We start from the raw sequence: 22,138 nt of genomic DNA, 5'->3' as shown, positions 1-22,138 counted from the left end.
ACTTATATTTAAGTCTGTGACTCATTTTGAGTTAACTTTTGTATACAGTGTAAAGTTTAATTTTTTCCATATACATACCTATTTTTTCCATATGTGTATCCAGCACCATTTGTTGAAGACTATCCTTTCCCCACTGAATTTCCTTAGCACATTTTTTGAAAATAAGTTGTGTGTGTGTGTGTGTGTGTGTGTGCGTGCGTGTGCGTGTGTGTGTGTTGAGTGGGAGAGGTCTATTTCTGGACTTCTTAGGTCTCTAGTATACATGACATGTAAGGTAGTTTGTGGGCAGTAAAAACTTCATTAATAACTCATTTTTACCACTGCCACCATATTGTTTACTCTGTTCTTTGTGCTAAATCTGTGTCATATATTTCTGTCATTGAACATACATAATGTATGGTAATTATTTGTTTATAAAGCTGTCTTTCCTAGTAACCTATGAGCTACTTGAGGGCAAGGACTATGTCCCCTTCATCTATGTTCTCAAGTGCTAACACTAGGCACATAATAGGCATCGAATACATATTTGTTGAATTAAAATAAACAGTATGGTAATTAGGTTAAAATGTTAAATATTTTACCTATTAATTGTAATTGGTGTTATTTTTACAAAATTTACATTTTCTAACTTTGTTGTCTAGTATTGATACATAGTACCAATGTCAACTTTTTTTTGACATCATGGACAATTTAATTTTGATTAGTGGTTAAGGTTTTCTTCTTAGAATCTGTTCTTTGACCTGATAATAAAAACGAGTCATAACATATGCCAGTCACTACTAAATGCTAATATGTATTATCTCATTTAATGTTCACAATAACCCTATGAGGCACTTACTATCATTATCCTTATTTTATGGATGAGGAAACAGAACTAAGAAGGTGAGTAACTTACCCAAGATCACACAGACGATCAATGGTAGAGAGAATACAAGTAACCCTCTATTTAAACACCACACTACAATCATTACCTGGCTTTATCTAGGAAGGTTAAGTTATAAGTTAACTTTCATCTGCATTAAGTGTTGTCAGTGCTGGAGGTTTGAAATATGGCATGATATCCTTGATAAAAAGTGAGGTGCTGGATTTATGATTGATGGGTGAGTATACATGCAGTTATTTTCTCAAAGTTGATTGTTTCATATGTTTCTCAATAAGTCATATCAAATGTCTTTTACATCTTGCTCAAAATATAGCAGTGAGTATTCTGATGTGATATTTAGCCTAATAATTCCTTTAGAAAGACATTTCATTGGTCATTAAAGCTATTTGCCCTTCTGAGCCTTGTTTGAAATACAAATGCCACAGGGCAAGCCTCTCCTAATTAGCTAATACCTCATTAATTACACTAGACTTTATTCACGAAGCAGAAGCAGGATATGCGTCTGCCTGGGTAGAGAGTGGGGCATGTTGGGAAGAATGGGTTCTTACAAGCAAAGCCAAAAAGTGTTCATAGTTCACATCTCAGTTTTTCCCTAATCCCTTGCAGGCCCAAAGCCCACCCCTTCCCAATTCCAATTTTTTCTGATAGGTATGAGTTTCAAACCAGTTTTTTTCCAATCTCATGAATGATGCTTCTTACCCTATCCCAAGACTGAAGCATTCTTGTGTATAGCCCTCCTTCTCAGTATGCCACCAATCATCTTTGAGAATTTCTCAACACCTTCCTTCTTTTCCTCACCAGTGTCTGAAATCTGGCTTTGTGGTGATGTATTCATTCTGGTAATTATGATACTGAGAGGAATATCAAAAGCTAACTTTAAATGGCATTTACCATCTGCTATTTGCCGCATATTACATTTTTCTTCATCAGTCCTCACAAGTGTATGAAACAAGTTCTGTTATCACCTCCATTTTATACATACTGTGAGGCTTAAATGGTTAAGTTCCTTGTAAGTGATCCATAAGTGATAGAGACAGGGCATAAAACTAGCTTTGTTTGATGGAGGAATGAGTACTCTTAATCACTACATCATAAGGCCTCACAGAAACCCAGAAGTGCTTCAGAAACGGATATTAGATCAGTTTTTGAGCCAAAAAGAAAATAGTATTATAATAATCATAACATATCATGCATTCTTCAGAAAGCACTGTTATATCCATCATCTGGATATAATTTGTATGCTGATATTGTTTTTCTTCTATGAAATTACTTTTGAAACTTAGCAGTAATGTTAGGAAGACGTTGGGGGAGTTCAGGAAGTCTTGAGGCATAAGACGAGTAATCTGATAAGATGACATTGGGGTGAGTGACAAGATCAATTTCTTTACAATTAACTGTAATGGGTTACCTCTGTACATGCTTTGAAATGAATGTACTCAGCTTCTTGACTAAATGATAAGAGAGGGAACTTGAGAGGTAATAATTAAAGTTATTGCTCACCTTTCAGATTCAGAATGTGGCAGTTCATTTAGAAAGTTTTGTCTAGGACAGTATAAGTCCCCTGAACCCTCATATAGTTCCACCTGTAGGTTAAAGTGGATGGTCTCTGACAAGCCTTTCTAAGTTTCAAAATAAAACAAAATTAAAAAACTTCTAAGAATTCAAAAGTCCTGTGTTCTAACCGTGCTCCTTCATTACCTATCTATGTAACTTGGAACAAGAATATCTCTGAGCCTCGCTTTCTTCATCTGTTAAAAAGATGAATTAATAACAACTAAAGGCCTTTCTTACCTCTAAGATTCTTTTGAATTTGACTTTGTTCATAATGTTTTCTAAATTTATCTCATCTTTGTTTATGGTACATGCCTTACATTAATACTATTGCTGAAGAATACCGTAGAACAGTGATTCTCAAACTTTTTGGCCTTTGACCTTTTAAACAGTATTGAGAACGTCGAAGAGCTTTTCTTTATGTGGGTTCAGTCAATATTTACCAGATTAAAAATTAAAACTAAGGATTTTTTTAAAATGTAAGAATACAAAAGCATATGTTCCATTAGCTATCAGATTGATGGCATCATTGCAGGCCATATAGCCTCTGGAAAATTCCACTGTACACTTGTGAGAAGATGAGGGTAAGAAAGGCAAATAAAATCTTGGTATTTTTATGAAAACAGTTTTGACCTCACAGACTTGCTGAAAGGGTCTTGGGGGTCACTTGGGATTCTTGGACCACATTTTGAAAACTGCTGCCATCGAACTTGTGTGTTTAATTTCTTTATGAATGAAAGGTGGTTAATATTTAGATCAGTTCACTGTTACCTGCCCCCACATCCACTCCTGGTTCCTTCCTCAATTGTGGGTTAATGTATTAACAGGACAGGCCTTGTTCAAAAACTGTTTTATAATGGTGTTATTCATGTATTCTCTTCCTCTGGATACCAGAATCCAGACTACAGTTGTTGGATTCAAGAGGTTGAGATACCTTTTTGTTAATACTCAAAGGAGTTCCTTTAAGGTTTTATAATAATTACTTAAGGATTAATTTGAAAAAGACGAGCACACATTGTAGGATAAAAGAAAATAGTGTGTACTAAATAATTTGAGAAAAAATTAGATATAACAAATTAAAACTAATATAGAGTATGGTTCTAGTATTAACGTCCAATCATATTGGACTAAAAAGGGAGTGAAACCAACACAGTGTAAAAGAAATGTCTCTTTGATTCATTTTAGGATTTTCTTTTCTGTTAGTCATCTGGGTTCTAAGGCATCTATTAATTCTCCGCTGTGAACCTCCCCTCCCCAACCATCTTCATATAAAGGATTTTCTATCAGTTTTAGAGGATTCTCATTCTTTCTAACTATAATTGCTTAGAGTTTAAATTTGAAGTCCAGAGTCGTCTACAACTGTAATTTTATTGTTTTAACTATGTTATTCTTAATACACTATTATGAAAATTTGTTAATGTTTAAATTTAATGAAGCTCACTGCCCTTCAGAAGTTCTTGCAGTAGATTACTGGAGAATGACCTCAGTCTCTCCACTCTAATGGGATGATAGAGAGGTTGCGATGGTACATTTTGGCCTTTGTTGTAAAAAAGCAATTTGAGGTTGAATATTTCTGATAAAATCTTCAGTGCTGAGGCAGTGCTGTTAATTTCTTTGTCACATTATTAATCCCTCCTTTGAGGATGATATTGATGTTTCACCCATAACGCCTTGACACTTACTATTCCTCTACATGCCAAAAGTTTCATATGGTAAGCATGTGCAACTCTCTGTCTTGGAACTTCTTCTGACTATAGATGTATGCTTTAGAGTATAGGGGTAGGCAAAAATAAGATTCCAGGGACTAAAATCCTACAAAAGCATCTCCACCATTGATAGGTAGGAGTTTGTGAATAAATACCCCAGCTCCCTCAGTTTCAGTTGAGACAATTCTGAGGTATGTCCTGTATAGTCTCCTAAATATCTTCGATGGAACTGAATACTACTTGCCCATAGCAGAAGCCTGCTCATTAGTATACAATTCATTGGGTGTCTACCCTCCTCTGACTTAACTATAAGTGTTCTCTGGGATCACCTCCTGTTTGCACTCAAATCCTTGTCTCAAAGTCAGCTTCGAGAGAATCCTGAACTAAGATACACTGCCCCAAACCTGTGGTTTTGTCTTTTTAGTGTTTCATTCCCACTCATGAACTATCCATGTCATTGTGTGTTGCTCCATATAGCACTAGTGCTAATTTTTAATCCAAGGTTGATCACTGTCCCATGGTAGCAGCCAGAGTTTAGTCAGTGGTGTTCTGGTAAATGTTTAACAACCAGCTTTCCCAACCCCGCCCCCAAAAGCCCTCATTTATAGGTTTTGTTGAGTACTGTGGTATACATACCCCACCATGGCTGATTTCAAGCTACCAATATGATGTCACTGATTGAGAGGTTGAGAAGAAATGTGTGCAGTTGACTTGCAAACTGTCATAAAATGGGGCCTGCAGAGATGAGTGTTTGATAGAATATTCAAATACTGGAACATAAATATCATCTAATCATATTTCCTCATGTTATAGAGGTCCAGGGGGAGGAAGGGGTCCGTTCATTATATAACACAGACCAAAAATCAGGTCCATTGGTACAGATGACAAAGAACAAAGTTTGGGTCATAACGGGCAACCAAAAAGATCTGGTTTTCTAAGTTCACTAATAATGGCGAAATGTGTTTTGAGGGTGTAAGATCAGCTAGGAGGTTGGGTTAGGTCAGAAAAAATGTGGCTAGTACCTTATTAGGTTGCTTTTCCACTTTCTTGTTGTTCAACAACTATTAATTGTTTTCGATATACCTGGGATAATGTTAGGTACTGGGGATTTAACATTGGACAAAACAGTTTACTTTCCTTACTCAATTTACATACTAGTGAGAATAAAGATGCTAAACAAATAACTGCAGGTATGATAAGTATTCAGAAAAGAGAAATACAGGGCACTATGTATTAACAGAGGCCTAATCTAGCCTGGAACGTCAGAAGAGGATTCTAGGGTGAGCAAACAGACTTGGGGCTCAGAAAGACTGATTTGCAGAGCCAGGTTAAGGGTGAGAAAACAGTGCTGGAAGTATAAGAAGACAGAGAAAATTAAAAGAATGAGAGAGAGATCGATCGATTGATCGAGATTGATTGAGATTACTGTATATGGGAATATTTAATTTGCAATTTGGCATGGGGTAGTTTTTGGGAGTGAGAAATGGGGAATCACTGAATGGATTTAACCAGGGAAGGAGCATACTTTAATTTGTTTTTATAAAGAGGAGCACGACTATGGAGGGAAAAGGAACCAAGAAGCTTAGGCTAAACTAGGAGAGTTACTTTGGTATCATTAGGGGCCCACAAATATCTGGTGGGTAATCACTCCAATAATTCATAACACTCCAGTGGTTTAGTTTGTTTAGCTTGGGAATATAAATATCATCTATGATGTTTTCATTGTTTACACTTGCCCATCTAATTTCTAATCTTTATACTACACTGGTAGTTATCTGGCCATAGAACTTGAACCTGTTATTAAAACATAACGACAGTAAAAAATGCCAGGCACTGTTCTAAGTACTTCACAAATATTAACTCATTTAATATACACAACAGTCCTATGTTGTAGGATCTATACTTTTTTATTAGACTGAAATACAGGGAAGTAATTTGTGCAGTGTTATATAGATAGTGCTAGAGCTAGGATTCAAACACAGCCTGTCTCAGTCTAGTGTCTGAGTGTTCTCCACTGTGCCATAATCACTTTTTGTAGTTTATCACCTATGTAGGTAATTAGTTGTAACAAGTTTAGCAGCTATTTTCCTTTATTAAAGTAAATTCTCTTCAGCTATGTGATTTGCCAGTTTGACTATATTCATAACTTTGTTACTTGGAATAATTGAACTTCTCATTTAGATGATCAGAGTCCAGAGGCTACAGGCTCTTTTCCCTCTTATGTACCTGACAAGCACACATGTGGTACTTACTATGTAGCAGTCACTGGTGTAAATGTTTTACAAATACTAACTCTTTACAACCTGAAGAGGTATATACTGTTATCTCTATTTTACAGATGAAGAAACCGAGGTACCAAGGAGTTTAAGGCCAAGGTCACACAGCTTATAAGCTCATTGGAAATCAAACCTGGGCAGTCTGGTTTAAGAGCCTTAGTTTTAACCTCTAGTCTGCATTCTTTCTTACCCAGAACAGTTCAGCTTAGTCCCTAATAATTCTAACTGTTGGATGATGAGAATGGGTTACCTTTCTAGACTAAATTCTTTGATTCCTCTAATCTTTACTGAGAGTAGAATTTGGCACTTAAGTGCATTGGTTATTGTGGCAATGCCTGGAGTTTCAGTTTGAGATAAGAAAGGCAACATCAATGAAGGTAAAGCAATACAGTGTTCTGAACTTTCCACATAAACTGCTTTAAGATTAGTTCTATAGTCTACAGTTTCTTAAGCCCCCAGAGACCTAAGAATGGAAGAGACATCATCATAGGTGCTCCATGATTTGCTTCTTGTTTGACTGATATGTCTTTGATTTCCATATTAGAACTAATATACTGAAGATCTGCCTAATTTTAGATCCTATCACATGAACAACAAAAACTCTGTATTTCATTATTAGATATATGTAAATATCAATTGCAATATGACTTCTGTTAAAATTCTCAAGTGTATATGCTATAGAATAGAAATTACCTTAAAAAATTTTTGTATTTAACTTCTTTGTAGAGCTGTAATAGCTTATAATTAAGGAAAATCACTTAACATAATCCATCAGATTAGCTCTTTGTCATTACTACTTCTTGACAAATACTTGAAACAAGTATAAATCTGCACCATGCAATTCTATGTCTTGATGGGCTCAGATAATAAAAATATTACTTTGGCTTTAAGTAACATTTCTAGTTTTGGGAACATTTTCAGGTACATAATCTCTTTTTATCTTTTCTGACTTTCTATATTGCTTTCACCTGACCAGCACTGTCTTTCTAATCTCCACCTGAAACTCCAGGCATTGCCACGATAACCAGAGAGGACATGACGTGGGCTTAATGAGTACATATGTTAGATTGAGCTTCAACTCAGTAAAACGAAACCCTTTAAATGCTTTTATAAGGGATGGTATGACTCACAGTACACATTTTATTTTTACAGGTGACTAATGCTTCACAAATGTGTGATTGTTTGGTGATTATAATTACAAAGAATAACACTGCCCCAGTTTCCTTGATTTAATCCATTCTTTACCTATCCTTACCTCTCCTATTTCCCTTGGCCTGGATAAGATCCACCTTGACTGTATCACTGTTTTCACTAACTAGGTTCCTAAATGGACCCCCTAGATGGCTTTTTGTTTTCCCTGTGATTATTGTTGAACTAACCAGTGGAAAACATGAGCCCCTTCAGTTGAAGGACCATTCAAATGTTTTAGGGAAAGGCACTCAACCAAGATCTCCTGAGTCATTTAATTATTTAGCAAACATTATTGGGAGACCAGTAAATTCTTGTCATTGTGCTTGGTATTAAGTATTCAAAGATAAATAACATATTGACCCAACCTCAAAGGTCTAATGGTCTTTTGAAGTATGTGAAACCAAAGTGAAAACTACTTTAAATTGATTTCTGGATGTGTTCTACTCATTAGCTGTCTTAACCGTATAAACTGAGGAATAAGAGAATTAATAGTTATTAAACATTTAACATAAACTACATGTGCTGTATGTATTATCTCATTTAACTCACCCCCAATTTGTCAGGAAAAGTCGAAATATAGAAATTTCACATATGCAGAAACTTGAAAGGTTAAATAATTTGCTTAAAAGTTACAGAGTTGGCAGTGCTGAGGTTGAACATAGGTTTAGGCTGAAGCTCAACCTGACGTCAGTCTTGTCTGATCCCAATGTCTGGGCTCTGTGAACTACACCACTACGTATTCTGCCCCATGTATCTCCATCATTCCAGCTTGGCTTTTCACACTGAAAAAAAAATCCTAATTTAAAAAAGGGGAGAAAAAAGAAACAAATAAAAAATCAACAAAGTAAATTGGAACAGTAACTGGGGCTTAAAAAGTATGGAAATTTAGGCTGATGGAACAAACGCTATCTTGTACCATGGCTTACATATAATCTTATGAACTACTGTGTGTTAGGATATGAGATGGGAAAATGCATAGGCTCTGAAAGTTAAGTTGGAACTTTAATGACTATAGAGCCTTTTACATTAAGATGATGTATATCATCTGCCATTTCATGGCAGAGGGCCAGTCAACTATTTCAAGCAATTCCAGTGGCAGGAAATGCATATAATGTTTGAGATAGTCCATCTCATTTTTGAACTACCTAGCTAGTCCCCCAAAATAAAAGTCTTTGGTGGCTAGTTTTTAACTACTTTACAATTATTTTATTAGCCACACGACACTTTGTTAACATTCATTTGCATCTAACAGTAGTGACAAATATAGAAAAATTCTAGTTCTTACTCTATCTCAAAGAGCTCAAAATATGTTTTTTATAAACAGCCAACATCCTTTCATTCTTAACAAGATTTCTACTTTATTTTGAAAAAAATAATTTTTTATTCAGTACTACTTAGCACTGATTATAAGAGTGTGCTAGAGACAAAGCATATTATATGAAGAAAGGAAGGTCTTTGGCCATCAAACAGTTTGGAGTATTGAAGGGGAAGAGATACCTGTCAGCAGGCAAGAACAGTGATTTAAGTACCATTGTGGACCAGGAAAAGAGAAATCTCTGTTTAGAGAAGTTAGTGGAGACTTTAAGAGAACATCACATTTTACATGGGGATGTGGAAACATTTTGTAGACTTCAGGAAGAAAGAAAGTGGCTTGAGAGTTAGGAGAGAAATCATGAAGTGGAAGTAGGAAGGACATCCCAGGGAAAGGGGAAAACAGACTGTGAGAGGAGAGGAGGCATCTGAAAAAAGGCAAAGGAAAGGGCCTGCAGAAATGACTGACTCAGCCGGTTAAAACTGCTCGCTCTCTCCATTCTGCGCAGTGCTCTCCAGCTAACATGTTTTCCCACAGCTACCTCCCCTACCTCAAGGACTCTCCAGTTCACATCTGTTGATTCATGGCTTGCCAACCAACTAATGTTCTTTCTTATCTCTGTAGCTGTGTAGGAATAACAAGACTGTGTAAAATTGCTTGTTATGTTACAATTGAAGCTCAGCCTTTGGATAGGAATCTGCTGAGCAGGTGCTGGCATCAGTAAGTGCTGCTCCCTGCTTATAGGCAGGCCTAGGTGTCCCGTTTCTCTGTTCAAGAATCCTATAATGATGCTGATAATGCCAAAGTCGCAGATTCTACAAAACAAACGACCTGTAAGACCACTGGTCTGGGAATTCCTACCCCCTTGTATTCCCCCCACCCGAAGCTCCCCATCTCCATCCTGAGTAAAGAGGCACACGTGAAACCTCAGACAAAGGAATCACGTGCCCCTTGCATGGACACTGCAGAAGTATATAAACTGTAATAAATCTAACTAGAGCGAGAGCGTGCTTTCGGTCTGTTAAATGCTTCATGCTCTCCGCCGGCAGTAAATTCTCCTTCCTCTACCAAAGTTGTCTGAGCGTCCTGATTCCTCTGCTGGGTGTTGCTTCCTGCAGCAAGACAATCAGAGATCACAGCAGACCATGGAATATTCCGGGAATAGATAAGCAGGGGCAGAAGTATAGGTTTGTGTGAGGAGGAAGTGATGGGGAGAAGAGGCTAGAAAAGTGGAATGGGGAGAGATGGCGAAGAGCCCTATGAGATGTGCCAAGAGCTCTATTTTGTAAGACAGCAGGGAGTGAACAGTAGGGGAATATTGTTGTGCCACCATTATGATACAGGATGGACTCCCACCCAATAATTGGTTAGGATGTGGAGATCAATGAACACACACCCACACAATGCACACACCCCAAGGTAGTATGAAAAGATGGATCACTCACTTAATGAAGCTTTCTGAGCAGAGCAGGGTAACTCCCAAGTAGGTCCTAAAATAGCTTGAGAGAGCAGGGAGAGAAGACTGGTTTGGGATTTTACGATGGTGAGTGACTGGGGCCAAGGTCAAGGTTCCCATGCATGGGAGAAGGCTTGTGCAGTTAGCACCAAAGGAGGGAATACTCAGACTTTCTTATAAACTTGCCCACTTGTGGGATAGAAGGAGAAGAGGGTGGGGTGAGGCTTAAAGCTGTCAGCAAACATCAAAAAATGGAGACACTGTACTAACTAGCATGATCAGATTTTTGAAAATTTAAAAGAAAAAACAGTGAGAAGATAATCTAGAAAAAGGTAAGACTAGACTTGAGAAACCTACAGGAGGCTGTGACCAATACCCAGGCAAAAGGAAATGAGGACCTGAACTATGACATTGAAAATGAGGATGGTTTGAGGAATGTTTCTGAGGAAGAATTGAGATTCGACAGCCAATGAACATGGTAGGGAGCGAGAGAGGCTACTCGAAGATGACTTTGAGAGCTGGTTGTGTAACTGGAAAAATAGTGAAAACTATTGGTAGGATATATGGGAGTGGAGATAGGTGGTGAGGAGGAGGCTATGAAATATTTGTTTTTCATGTATTTTGAACTGTGATAGCCTAAGGCCACCTCACTCTTTTGAGAAATGCACTACAGAAGTTTTAGACTGTCTTTTTCTAGGTCAGCTTGGGTATAGATCGTCTCACATGATAATGCTAAAGATTAAAGTCTCTCTCTGAAGCCCAGTGGAGCATGATTTCCTTTTAATTTTCTAAGGAAGTTGTTTCTTATTACAAAAGTAATCCATGTTTCATGTAAACAATTATAAAATGTAGACAAGTATAAATAGGAAAATGTAAATGACCTATAGTCTCTCCACATGGAAATGATAACTAATATCATATTCAGACATTATCTTCTAGAGAGTGCTATTGAAACCCAAATATGAAAAAAACTATCTAAAAAAATGAGAAGAAGCTTCAAAGAGAAGTAATGTTTATCTGTATCTTGAAGGATTTCGAGGACATTTGCTGGTCATAAAGGGGAAGAAGAGCTGAGAGTGGTGGTATAGGAGAATAAGGAAGGGTACAGATTTTAAAGTTGAGATTATACAGTTCATTATGTTTTATAACCTAATATTTTAATATATTATTTAATTTAATACATTATGAGCACAATTTTAAGTAAAATATTTTGCGCATAGGACATTATGTCTCTTACCTTTAGGAAAGACCAAATTGGATATTTTTGAAGTTACTTTTTGAAAACTGCTGTTTTAGAGTGTGAACCAGTAGCCTGCCACAACAGTCTGTTGTTATCAACTCAAAGTATCAGTTTCTGGGCATTGGGCTTGCTGCCTTTCCGGATGTCTGAGGCCCCAGAGGTTAGCAATTGTGATGGCCTGGATAGTTATTTTCTCCCATTTTTGAAAATTCTGACATTTTGATATATACTTAAGGTTTTCAGTTGTTGTAATTAAATGTCTTTATAGATCAAAAATTAGAATTCCCTAGGAATCAAAGTGTACTGCAAGTTTTTTCTCCAGTTTCACCGAGAAATAATTGAAATACATTACAGTATAAGTTTAAGGCGTAAAGCGTGCTGGTTTGATTTACATATATTGTGAAATGATTATCATAATAGGTTTAGCTAACATTCTTCATGCAAGTGTTGTTTTTTAAATAATTTGGATATATTGTGATAGAGAAGTCAACTGCCAGACTATGAGGCCCTAGGGATGTGTGTTCTTATAGGTCAAGAAAAAGGGTTCTGTAATGGAAAAAAAAAAAAAATTGTTGATAATGCTGTTGGATACTTTAGCTCTGTTTATTAGAAGATTCTACAGATAGATGTGGTTAATTTCCTGTTCAGTGATTTTGAAGTTTCTTTTGTATTATAGGTGAAGTATACTATACTAGATAGCCTATATTTCTGACTCTGGGATTAAAGCAAGGAAATTCTTAAATGTGACATTACCCACTCCTCTTTCTCTCATTTTCTATGTCAGACCTGATCAAATGTCTGGAGAATTCTGCAAATTCAGTTTCATGAAGCACTGTTCTTAAGTGCAGCGATAAGTCCTCTAAGTTAAAAATAGGTCTTCAGGATTTCTGATTTGCTTGCCACTGTGAATTGTGAGAGTACTTTTTTCCCCCCCCATAATGCAGTATATGGCTATTGTTTATTGCCTGGAGAGTGAATCTTCATTTAAGCCTCTCCACAAGTCAGATTCTTCCACTATGACTCATTTTATGGGAATCATTTTTGGAAACTACTTGATGAGGTATTTTTCAGTCCACTGGATTATTTGCCATAAAAGCGATTTAATGCACTAAATCCATAGCATGGTTTCAATTGCAATAAAAAGAATACTGTGGATTCCACATAAAGTATTGAGAGCCTTGGGTTCTTGGTGGTTCATGAATAATGCTACATAAAAAACTACCAAATCTTAGTAACTTAAAAATCACAACCAGAGTTCCACTTCCAGTATGAAAGTGAAATATGTTCTGTAGATTAACTCCTTAGAAAATTGGTGAAAATTATTTTAAAAACAACCATTTAAAGCCTCTGGAAATGGTCTTAAGGGCATATAGCAAATGAAATATTTATCCAGGAAAACCTATTAAAAGTTTGAGATAGCAACAAGGGTCTAAGGTATTTGAATGAATTCTCCCCTCCCAGTTCAGTGAGATGGAAACTCCACTCAGGACTAGTGCAGCAAAGAACACAGGGCTGCCTCTCCCTCCAGCTCCTAGTCCAAGGGCCATCTTTAGGGGAGAGACAGGACATCAGCATTTCTCATCCTGCCTCTAGCTACTTGTTGTTAAGGCTAAGTTCTGGACAAATGTGGCTGAGACATGGGGCTTGCTTTTTCCTCTCATTCCTCATTCATAGGATGGGGGTTGTACCTTGGGTGTGACATCACTGAGTGTATTGGGACCTGATCATCTTTACCTAGATTGTAATCCATGTGTGATCCACACTGAGAGAGGCAAACTAAGAAGACCTGAGGCTACTCCCCTTTCCATAAGTGTTCAGCTATTAAAAGCAGGGGTGTCACTCAGAGAAAAATGTCCCATTGTCCCCACCCTTAGCTCTAGACCCATGGCTTAGAGATTTTCTCTGGAAGAGAAGCAGGCCATAAACAGAACGCTAAATCTCTTGCTGAAGGAGCTGACTTCACTTGCAAAGGTATGGAGTTCAGACCAAAGGACACTCTCAAAAACAGTGGAAATTGTGAATCAAAGGCAATTAGGAAGAGATTGGTATATTTTCTAGTTTGAGGAGCAGAAAGAAAATGAATGAAGAAAAATAAAAACTAAGTTTTTTGAGCTGAAAGCATGCAACCCCAGGCAGTACTTCAAATCCAGTCCCCCCGCACCACCACAAAAAAAAAAAAAAAGAAAAAGAAAAAAAATACTGGTAAAGGTAACTGTGTAATTTAAAAAAAACAATATAAATGCACATGTATTTTTCTTTTTCTTAACTGATTTAAAAATTAATTGTATAATGAATTGTCATGCATATAAGATATAATAGTGTAATATATTTTCCAGTAATAGCACAGGCGGGTAGGGTGTAAGCAAAGCTGTACTGGGTTAAGAAAATGACTCCAGATGGTAACTGAAATCCATAGGAACAAATGAAGAGAACCATAAATGACAAATAAGGAGGTTAATATAACAAAAAGTATAAATATATGTTTGTTCTTCTTGTGGCTTCTTTAAAGACATAAAATTATGTAATGTAATAATTATGTCAGTGTATTGTTGAATTTGTAGAATCTATAGATTTAATAGCAATAAAATTTTAAAAAGTGATGAGTTGACTTTGTCAATCATGACTAGGCTCATATATCTAAGGCCTTAGAAGGGACAGCTGAGCTGAGCTGACCTGACCTGACTCAGCTCCACATGGTCTCTCATCCTCCGGCAGGTTAGCATATGCTTGTTGACATGACAGAAGTAGATGTTTCAAATAAGAGTGAAAAAAACAGTCTCTCGAGGAGCAGGCCCATTACTAGCCCACTGTCACTTTCTCATTTTATTTCCCCAAGTAAGTGGTAATACCAGCCCAGATTTCAGAGGTGGGAATATAGGCACCACGTCTTGAGCAGCTACAAAGTCACATTGTTTAAAAAAATGTGGATACAGAATGGATACAAAGAATGAGATAATTGTGACCACTTCTGCAGTCTATCACGCAGTATTACAAGCATTCATTCTACGCTTACTTGCTCTCTTAGAACCTTTTTCTTTTTTATCATTGGTTAATTTAAAAAATTATGTTCATGTTCACTCAGATTTGAGAGATGGATCAAAGTGCCAAGAAGTCTATTAAGTCCAGAGTCTTCATTGCTCGTTGATAGATACAGTGTCATCTCAACCCCCCTCCTTTCTTGCACTCACATTCAGTCACACCAAGTACTTTACCACTTTAGAGATTTGCCCATGCCATCTTTCTGGAATGTTCTTTCTCTTAACACTTCTCTACCTCATTCCCTATTCTTGTGCCAGTTCTCAGTTTTAATGTCCTTTGCTCAGAGGATATTCCTTGATTATTTCATCAAAGTTATACCTCTTTATAATTTTGCCCTCTAGAGGACAATTTTTTTCTTCTTCATTGAAACAATAGAAAACTAGTGGCCTGTATTTACATTGTACAATCAATGAGTGTTTTTTTTTCCAATTATAGTTGGTATACAACACACCAGCCTCAGCTGTACAGCATATTGATCAGCGATCCACATAACTCACAAAGCGATCACCTCACCAAATCTAGCACCCCTCCTTCCTGCCACAGATTCATTCCAACATTATTAACCATCTTCCCCATGCTATACTCTACATCACCATGTCTACTCTGCAACCATCCACCTGCACCTCTCAATCTCTTTGCCCTCTTTCCCCCAACACCTCTCCAATCTAGTATCCCTCAAAATAGTCTCTGTATCTATGAATTTAGGCTTTTGTTGTTGTTTTTGTTGATTTCGTTCTTTAGATTCCACATGTACGTGAAATCATGCGATATTTGTCTTTATCTGACCCATTTCATTCAACATAATACCCTCTAGGTCCATCAAGATAATATCTTTCTCCATCCCCTTCCTTTTAGTCTGTGTGTGTCTTTTAATCTGAAGTGAGTCTCTTATAGGCAGCATATGTAGTGGTCTTGTTTTCGTATCCATTTAGTCACTCTGTCTTTTGGTTGGAGCACTTAATTCTTTTCCATTTGAGATACTTATTGATAGGAATATAGTTGTTACCATTTTTTATTCCTGTTTTGATACACTCCAACATTTCCTGTAATACTACCTTGGTGTTGATAAATTTTGTTAGCTTATTTTTGTCTGGGAAGCTCTTATCTGTCTTTCCACTCTAAATGATAGCACTGCTGGATAAAGTATTCTTGTTGTAGATCCTGGGTTTCTATCATATTAAATATTTTGTGCCAAGCCTTTCTGTTCTGCAAAGTTTCTTTTGAGAAATCAGCTGCCAGTATTATGAGTGCTCCCTTGTAGGTAACTAACTACTTTTCTCTTGCTGCTTTGAAGATTATCTCTTTGTATTTAACTTGTGGCATTTTAATTCTATGTGTCTTGGTGCGGGCCTCTTTGGGTTCATCTTTTTTGGGACTCTTTGAGATTCCTGGGGTTGTATGTCTATTTCCTTCACTAGATTAGGGAAGTTTTCCATCATTATTTCTTCACATATCTCTTCAACCTTTTGTTCCCTGTCAGGTACCCCTATGACCTGGATGTTTCTACATTTAATTGTGTCCCATAGGCTCCTTAAATTATTATTATAGTCAGCTTCTTTTTTCTTGCCATTCTGATTGAGTGTCCTTGGCTTCCCCATCCTCTGTATCAGTGATTCACTCCTCTTCTTTATCCACTCTGTTTGTTCCCTGTAATATTCTCTTCATCTCAGATAATGTGTTCTTCATTTCTGACTAGTTCTCTTTTATAATTTCCATTTCCATTTTTGTTTTTTTAATTTCTTCGTTAAAATTCTCACTGAGTTCATCTATTTTTCCCCTAAGTTCATTGAGTATCTTTATAACCAGTGTTTTGAACTCTGCATCTGTGATATTGCTTGACTCCATTATTCCTGGATCTCTGTTCTGTCCTCTCATATGGTTTCTGTTTCTTTGTCTTCCCATTTTGGCTGCTTTTCTGTGTCTGTTTCTATGTACTAAGCAAAGCTCCTAAGTCTCCCGGTATTATTAGTATGGCTTTGTGTGGTAGGTGTCCAGTGGCACAGTCCTGAGAGGGGTTCAGCTGCAGGCCAAATTGAGTCCAAGCCTCTACCCCTCCGGGGCCACCTGTTAAGATTCAGCAAGCAATCCACAGATGTTGTGCTTTTAGTTGCCTCAAAGGTCCACGCCAGAAACCGAGGCCAGCTCCCTCCAGTGTGAGTCTTGGCACTGCTCAGTGAGGTGCATCTGAGTCACTGAGGACACACCTGGATGTGGCTTGGTTGGGGCTGTGAGTTGGGGGAGGTGGGGTTTCAGGGAATCCTGTGGGCGGAGCAACCTCTGTTATCCAGTTTGATGCCATCTCTGCTGTGGCTGCGCTGAATCCACACACTGGGAAGGGAGAGGGCTCAACAGGGAACAATGTATACTGCAAGCACTTCTACTGGGGAGAGAGCCTCGTTCTGACCTCACTCAGACAACTCAGTGTCCCCCTGTAAGTTCTTGTGCAGCTGAATGGGCACTGGTGCTCAGAGCTGGCAGGCCCGTCACCAGAGTAGTCCTTTTGTGGACGCAGCCCTTTTAATAGGCATCTGCTGCTGCTGCAGCCTCAGTCTCATTCAGCCTCTGGAGACCCAGCAGTTTTGTGTCCTCACCCCATCCTACCTTCTGCGGTTGCAGGGTGATTTCTTAGATTTCTCCCTAGTTGTATGGCTTGTTCATCTAGCTCCCAGGTGACTTTTCCTTGCTGTTTGCTCCTTATTTCTGTCACAACTTTGATTTGGTTGCCAGAGGGATGAACAGAGCGTCTATCATCTATGCCATTTTCTCCCTCTGCCTCTAGGGGACATTTGACAATGTCTGGAGATACTTTTTGGCATCACAGCTGGATAGTGCTATTATGTATCTGGTAGAGGCTAAGGACGGCTAAAAATTCTATGCCAGGAACAGCCCTCCTACACAACAACAGAGAATTATCTTGTCTAAAATGTCAGCAGTGCTGAGGTTGGTACACTCTGCTGTAGACCATGCATGACTATTTGGAATTACATATTTATGTGGGTATTTGTTTAACGTCTGTCTTTCCCACTAGACTAGATGCTCCATAAGGATAAGATAATGTCTATTTTGTTCAATGTTGAATATCTAGCATCTAACTTGGGGCTTGATATCAGGTTAGCTGCACAATAAATATTTGTTAAATGAAGGAAGAAAGAGTGGACAGGAGGTAAGGGGAAAAGAAAAGGCTTTATAAGGAAGGTATATAAACATTCCTGGGTGTAGAAGATGCTGTCATTGTCCTGCCCTTACCCCTACAGCCCTTACCACCATTTATATGCATATTGGCCTGAACTTCAAATATCACTACTTGAGTTTCTTTGTGTGAGGGGTTTCATCAGGCTGTCAGAGCCAACTCTGCCCAGTAGCATGATAGTCTAGAATGCTAGGCATTGTATTCCCCTGGCAAATGTGTTTTCTAGTGTCCCTTAAAGTTCTTCGGTGATATTAAGTTAATTAATGTTATACTCTTTGCTTCCTTCTATTCCCTGTTTAAATCCCTCACTTCCCTACTAGAGTTTCCTGGGAATATCTTCTGTGATAGCCTGAATAATAGCCCCCAAAGTTAACCAGATCTGAATCCCGTGAACCTGCTAATGTTACCTTATATATCAAAAGAGAATTTATATGTAAGATTAAGGCTCTTGAGATGGGAGATTCTTCTGTATTATCTGACAGAGCCTAAGTGTAAACACACATGTCCTTATGAGAGGGAGGCAGAGATACATGTGACACAGAAGAAGGAAATCTGACCACCGAAGATGTTACACTGCTGGCTGTGAAGCCGAAGGAAGGGGATACAGACAAGGAATGCAGCTCTGGAGCTGGAAAAGGCCAGATTTTCCTCTAGAGCCTCCAGAGAGAGTATGGCCCTGATGGCAATTTGTTTTCAACCCAGTGAAGCTATTTTGGACTGCTTAACTTCAGAGCTTTATGAGACTAAATATGTGCTGTTTTAAACCACCAAATTTATAGCAGCTCACTACAGCAGCTGTAGGAGTCTAATACAGATTTTGGTACCAGAAAGTGGGTTTCTACTATAACAGTCATCTAAAAATGTGGAAATGGTTTTGGAATTGGATAAAGGCTATAGGCTAGAATAATATTGAGAAGCATAATTTTAAAAATCCTAGATTGCCTTGAACAGTTATTAAAAATATGGATGGATGTTTAAAGTGCTGCTGGTGGGAGCTCAAAAGTAAGGAGTACAGCAGAGAATACCTATATTAGAGAATACCTATATCATCATAAACAGACTGTTGATAGAAATATGAAAGTCAAAGGCATTAATGGTGAAGGTTTAGAAGTAAATTTGGAATTTAATATTGGAAACTGTAGGAAAGGGGTTTCTTGTTATATAGTTACAGAAATCTTAGCTGAATTGTAAGCAATGAAAATTTAGCTGAGTGGATTCCCAGGACATGCACTTGTTTCTTGTTGCTGTTAATACTAAAATGTTAGAGGAAAGACATAAATTGAGGGAAAAACTGTTAAGTAAAAAAGAACCAGGACATGAAGATATGAGAAAATCTTAGCTCATCCAGATTGCAAAAGACATTAATATGAGAGGATTCACTGTCAGGAAAATGCCCTGTGGAGATAAAATCAAGGATGTAACTGGATGTCTATATGCTAGTACCTCTGAGGGATCAAAAGATCAGAGTATTCAAACAGAGGACTCTTTGAAGTGATGTGGAGTGTGAATCATTTGATCTTAGGCAAAAGCTGAGAAGTGATGTGGGATGTGAATCATGCCATCTTAGCAGTAGCAACAAATAAATAGAAATGGGATTTTCCAAGAGAGATCTGTGAATGAGCCTCTTGTGTAAAGACATGAATCCCAGGATATACATGGGAAGCTACAAGACTTCTGAGTATGTTGAATAAGCAGAAACAATGCCATCTTTAACTGAAAGGATAGAGGATGAAATAAAAAAAGGTTGTGGGACTTGCAAATGTTTACAAGGAGAAAAGCTGATAAAACTACTTAGTTGCAAACATACGCTCAATTCAAAATAAAGATCATTCTGAGGGCAGAGCTTAGAATGTAGAAGGCAGAGATATGAACCCAGGTGAAGTCATGGGATCAAGGGAGGAACTTCAAGTCATGAAAAATTATTCCCAGGTCTCCAACCTATGGAGGTTTGCCTGCTTGGATATTGAAATTGCTTGTATCAGAGACTCCTTTCTTCTTTCTCTTTTCTCTCTTTTGGAATGGAAATGTCTATAACTGTTAACAGCTGTAAACAAACAAAAAACAAAGCAGAAACACAATTAGTGGAGAGGACAATTAAAATTATAAAAAAAAAAAAAAAGAAGAAACATCTCGGTGCTTTGGCTTGACCTAGGACAGCCAAGAAAAGACATCTGGGCATAAACTGCACACAAGTTACAATTCTCTCTCTCAACAGTGTACACCTGGTTCTGACAGATGAATCCATTAAGCATCTCATTTTGACTTTCAAAATTATTAAAAGATATTTTTCAGACCGTAAAATCAAGACACTCATACGGATAATGAAATGAACATTTGTTAAAAGGTTCTGTTTACTCAGTGAGGGAATGGGAAGTTAAAACTGATTCAAAAGAAATTCTAAAAGTTAGATACAGGAATATTAAGAATATTTAAATGAATGTGTAAACTGAGGCAAAATGGATTTCATTATATCATGGCTGGGGGACAACTTAATCCCTACTAGAAAATACATGTTACATATTTATTAGTAACCTACAACTAACAAAAGGTTATAAAGGACCTTGAAGACAATGTAAGGCTAGAATCAGATAACATGAAGTGTGTCCTAAAAATGGGAAAAGTTTTCTATTGAAACATTTATTTCTACAATGTTAAAGTCAAACAGAAAAGGACAGATCCCTCAAAATCAAGATTCAGTCACTAGAGTGACCAGGGACATTTCTAGGCTGAGGCCTGATGAGGGCACAAAGGACACGAATGACATCCCAAAGACTAGGATGTCACAAAGGGCACCCTGACCAATGAGGGCTAGAGCACGGGGTATAATAGGCAGAGCAGAGCACCGGTGTCTTCAGAGGCCCAGTCCAGCTGGAGAATTAAGAAGAGCTTATTGGAGCTAAACCCAGCAACCATCATGTCACAAAAACGAAGCCATGAGAGCTCCAATGAGGCTCCAGCCCATATTTTGACAACCGAGTTAGAGTACCCTTTGAGCTACTTGGATCGTCTTCTACAGAATGGTGAACATAATCGGAGTGTGAGTTCATCCACAGTCGATTTTCTGTTGATGATGCTCGACTACCTGACCGACTACATCATAGAGATGGTAGCCATTGAGGCCTGCAACGGAGGTCTGCAGATCTACCCGCAAGAAGCTGAAAGAGCAGCAAACAATGGAGAGCGTCACAACCGAATGAAGGATACAGCCTTCACTTTGTTTGACCAGATACCAGGATCCAGAAGGAAGGGATGAAGATTGAGTCCCAGAACCTGGCAAGAGTCATCAGAAGAGCCCAAGCTAAACACCGAATAACCAAAGAAGCTCAGCTCTATGATTAACTGATGACAATAAAAGATTGAAATCGAATACTGTGCATCTGACTCCTCCGATTCTGTCATTCTGAGTGGCAAGTGTCTGTGAGACATCCAGGAGGAGATGTCTAACGGGGAGTTGGAGGGTAGAAGGTGGGGTCAGCGTGGGATGCTGGACTCAGGGATTTCAGGGAGCAGTTTCTAGAGGTGGCAGAGTGGGGAGCGGCCCCGATGGGAGTAGCTGGCCAAGCTACTCATGGGGGAGAGAAGACTTCCACACTGGCTCTGAGCAAGTCAAGGCCTGGGAGGCCAGGAGGTTGGCGGGGCCTGCCAGAATGATGGTGGTAACTGGGGGTGGTGCTGGGGCTGAAGACCTTGACCGAGGCACCAGAGGCTTTATTCATAGATCATAGGGAACATCTAACAGAAGGAGGTGATGGCAATGGCGCTGGGTGGAGAGGGTGGCACAGAAGTTGGCATGAACTTGATGTGACGGGGTTCACAAGAAGATTGAGGAACGATGAGGAAACCATAAAGAAACAAACAGAAAAGGAATTATGGCCATGTTGATTTCGTCCTTTTTATACCCTGGCTCATTCCAAAAGAAAAGAATAATAATAATGAATTGAGACAGATTATCAGCTAGTGCTGTGTTACTCTCTGTAGTATAGATCCTTCTGTCCCCTCTTGTGGACACTGGACGATTCCATAAAAGCTCCTCTGTGGACGAAGGCAAGTCAAACAGTTCTCAATGGTTATTGTTTATGAATTGATTATAAATGTACCCCATCACAGACCATTATAAACCTCATGTGCAGATGAAACCCCTAATCTGTCTCTGGTCATACACTTGACAGAGTAGCAGAGTTATCAGTGGCTGAATACGTGTTTGGAGATGTTTAAGGATGTTCTGTGTAAGTTCTCTCCTACGTGGTGGACTCAGAAGTGCATGCGAGTCTTACAAATACACTCATGTGCTGTT

The 22,138-nt window shown here is 38.3% G+C and overlaps 2 protein-coding genes across 7 annotated transcripts in view; both read left to right on the top strand.

Annotated features, from left to right (window-relative positions):
* Positions 1–22,138, top strand: part of SYTL5 (synaptotagmin like 5) — a 216,001-nt gene that overhangs the window by 55,820 nt on the left and 138,043 nt on the right. The gene's annotated exons all lie outside the window — the stretch shown is intronic.
* Positions 20,759–21,097, top strand: LOC102890910 (huntingtin-interacting protein M). Its single transcript, XM_006918274.1, has one exon. The coding sequence runs from the start codon at positions 20,759–20,761 to the stop codon at positions 21,095–21,097; it is 339 nt and encodes a 112-aa protein (XP_006918336.1).

Source organism: Pteropus alecto, unplaced genomic scaffold (assembly GCF_000325575.1).
Source record: "Pteropus alecto unplaced genomic scaffold, ASM32557v1 scaffold28, whole genome shotgun sequence".
Lineage (NCBI taxonomy): Eukaryota > Metazoa > Chordata > Mammalia > Chiroptera > Pteropodidae > Pteropus > Pteropus alecto.
The sequence above is the reverse complement of the archived record's forward strand: the minus strand, read 5'-3'. Positions and strand labels throughout refer to the sequence as shown.

Excerpts from the sequence above, each read along its gene's own strand:
- LOC102890910 (XM_006918274.1), top strand. The coding sequence starts at position 20,759 with ATGTCACAAAAACGAAGCCATGAGAGCTCCAATGAGGCTCCAGCCCAT.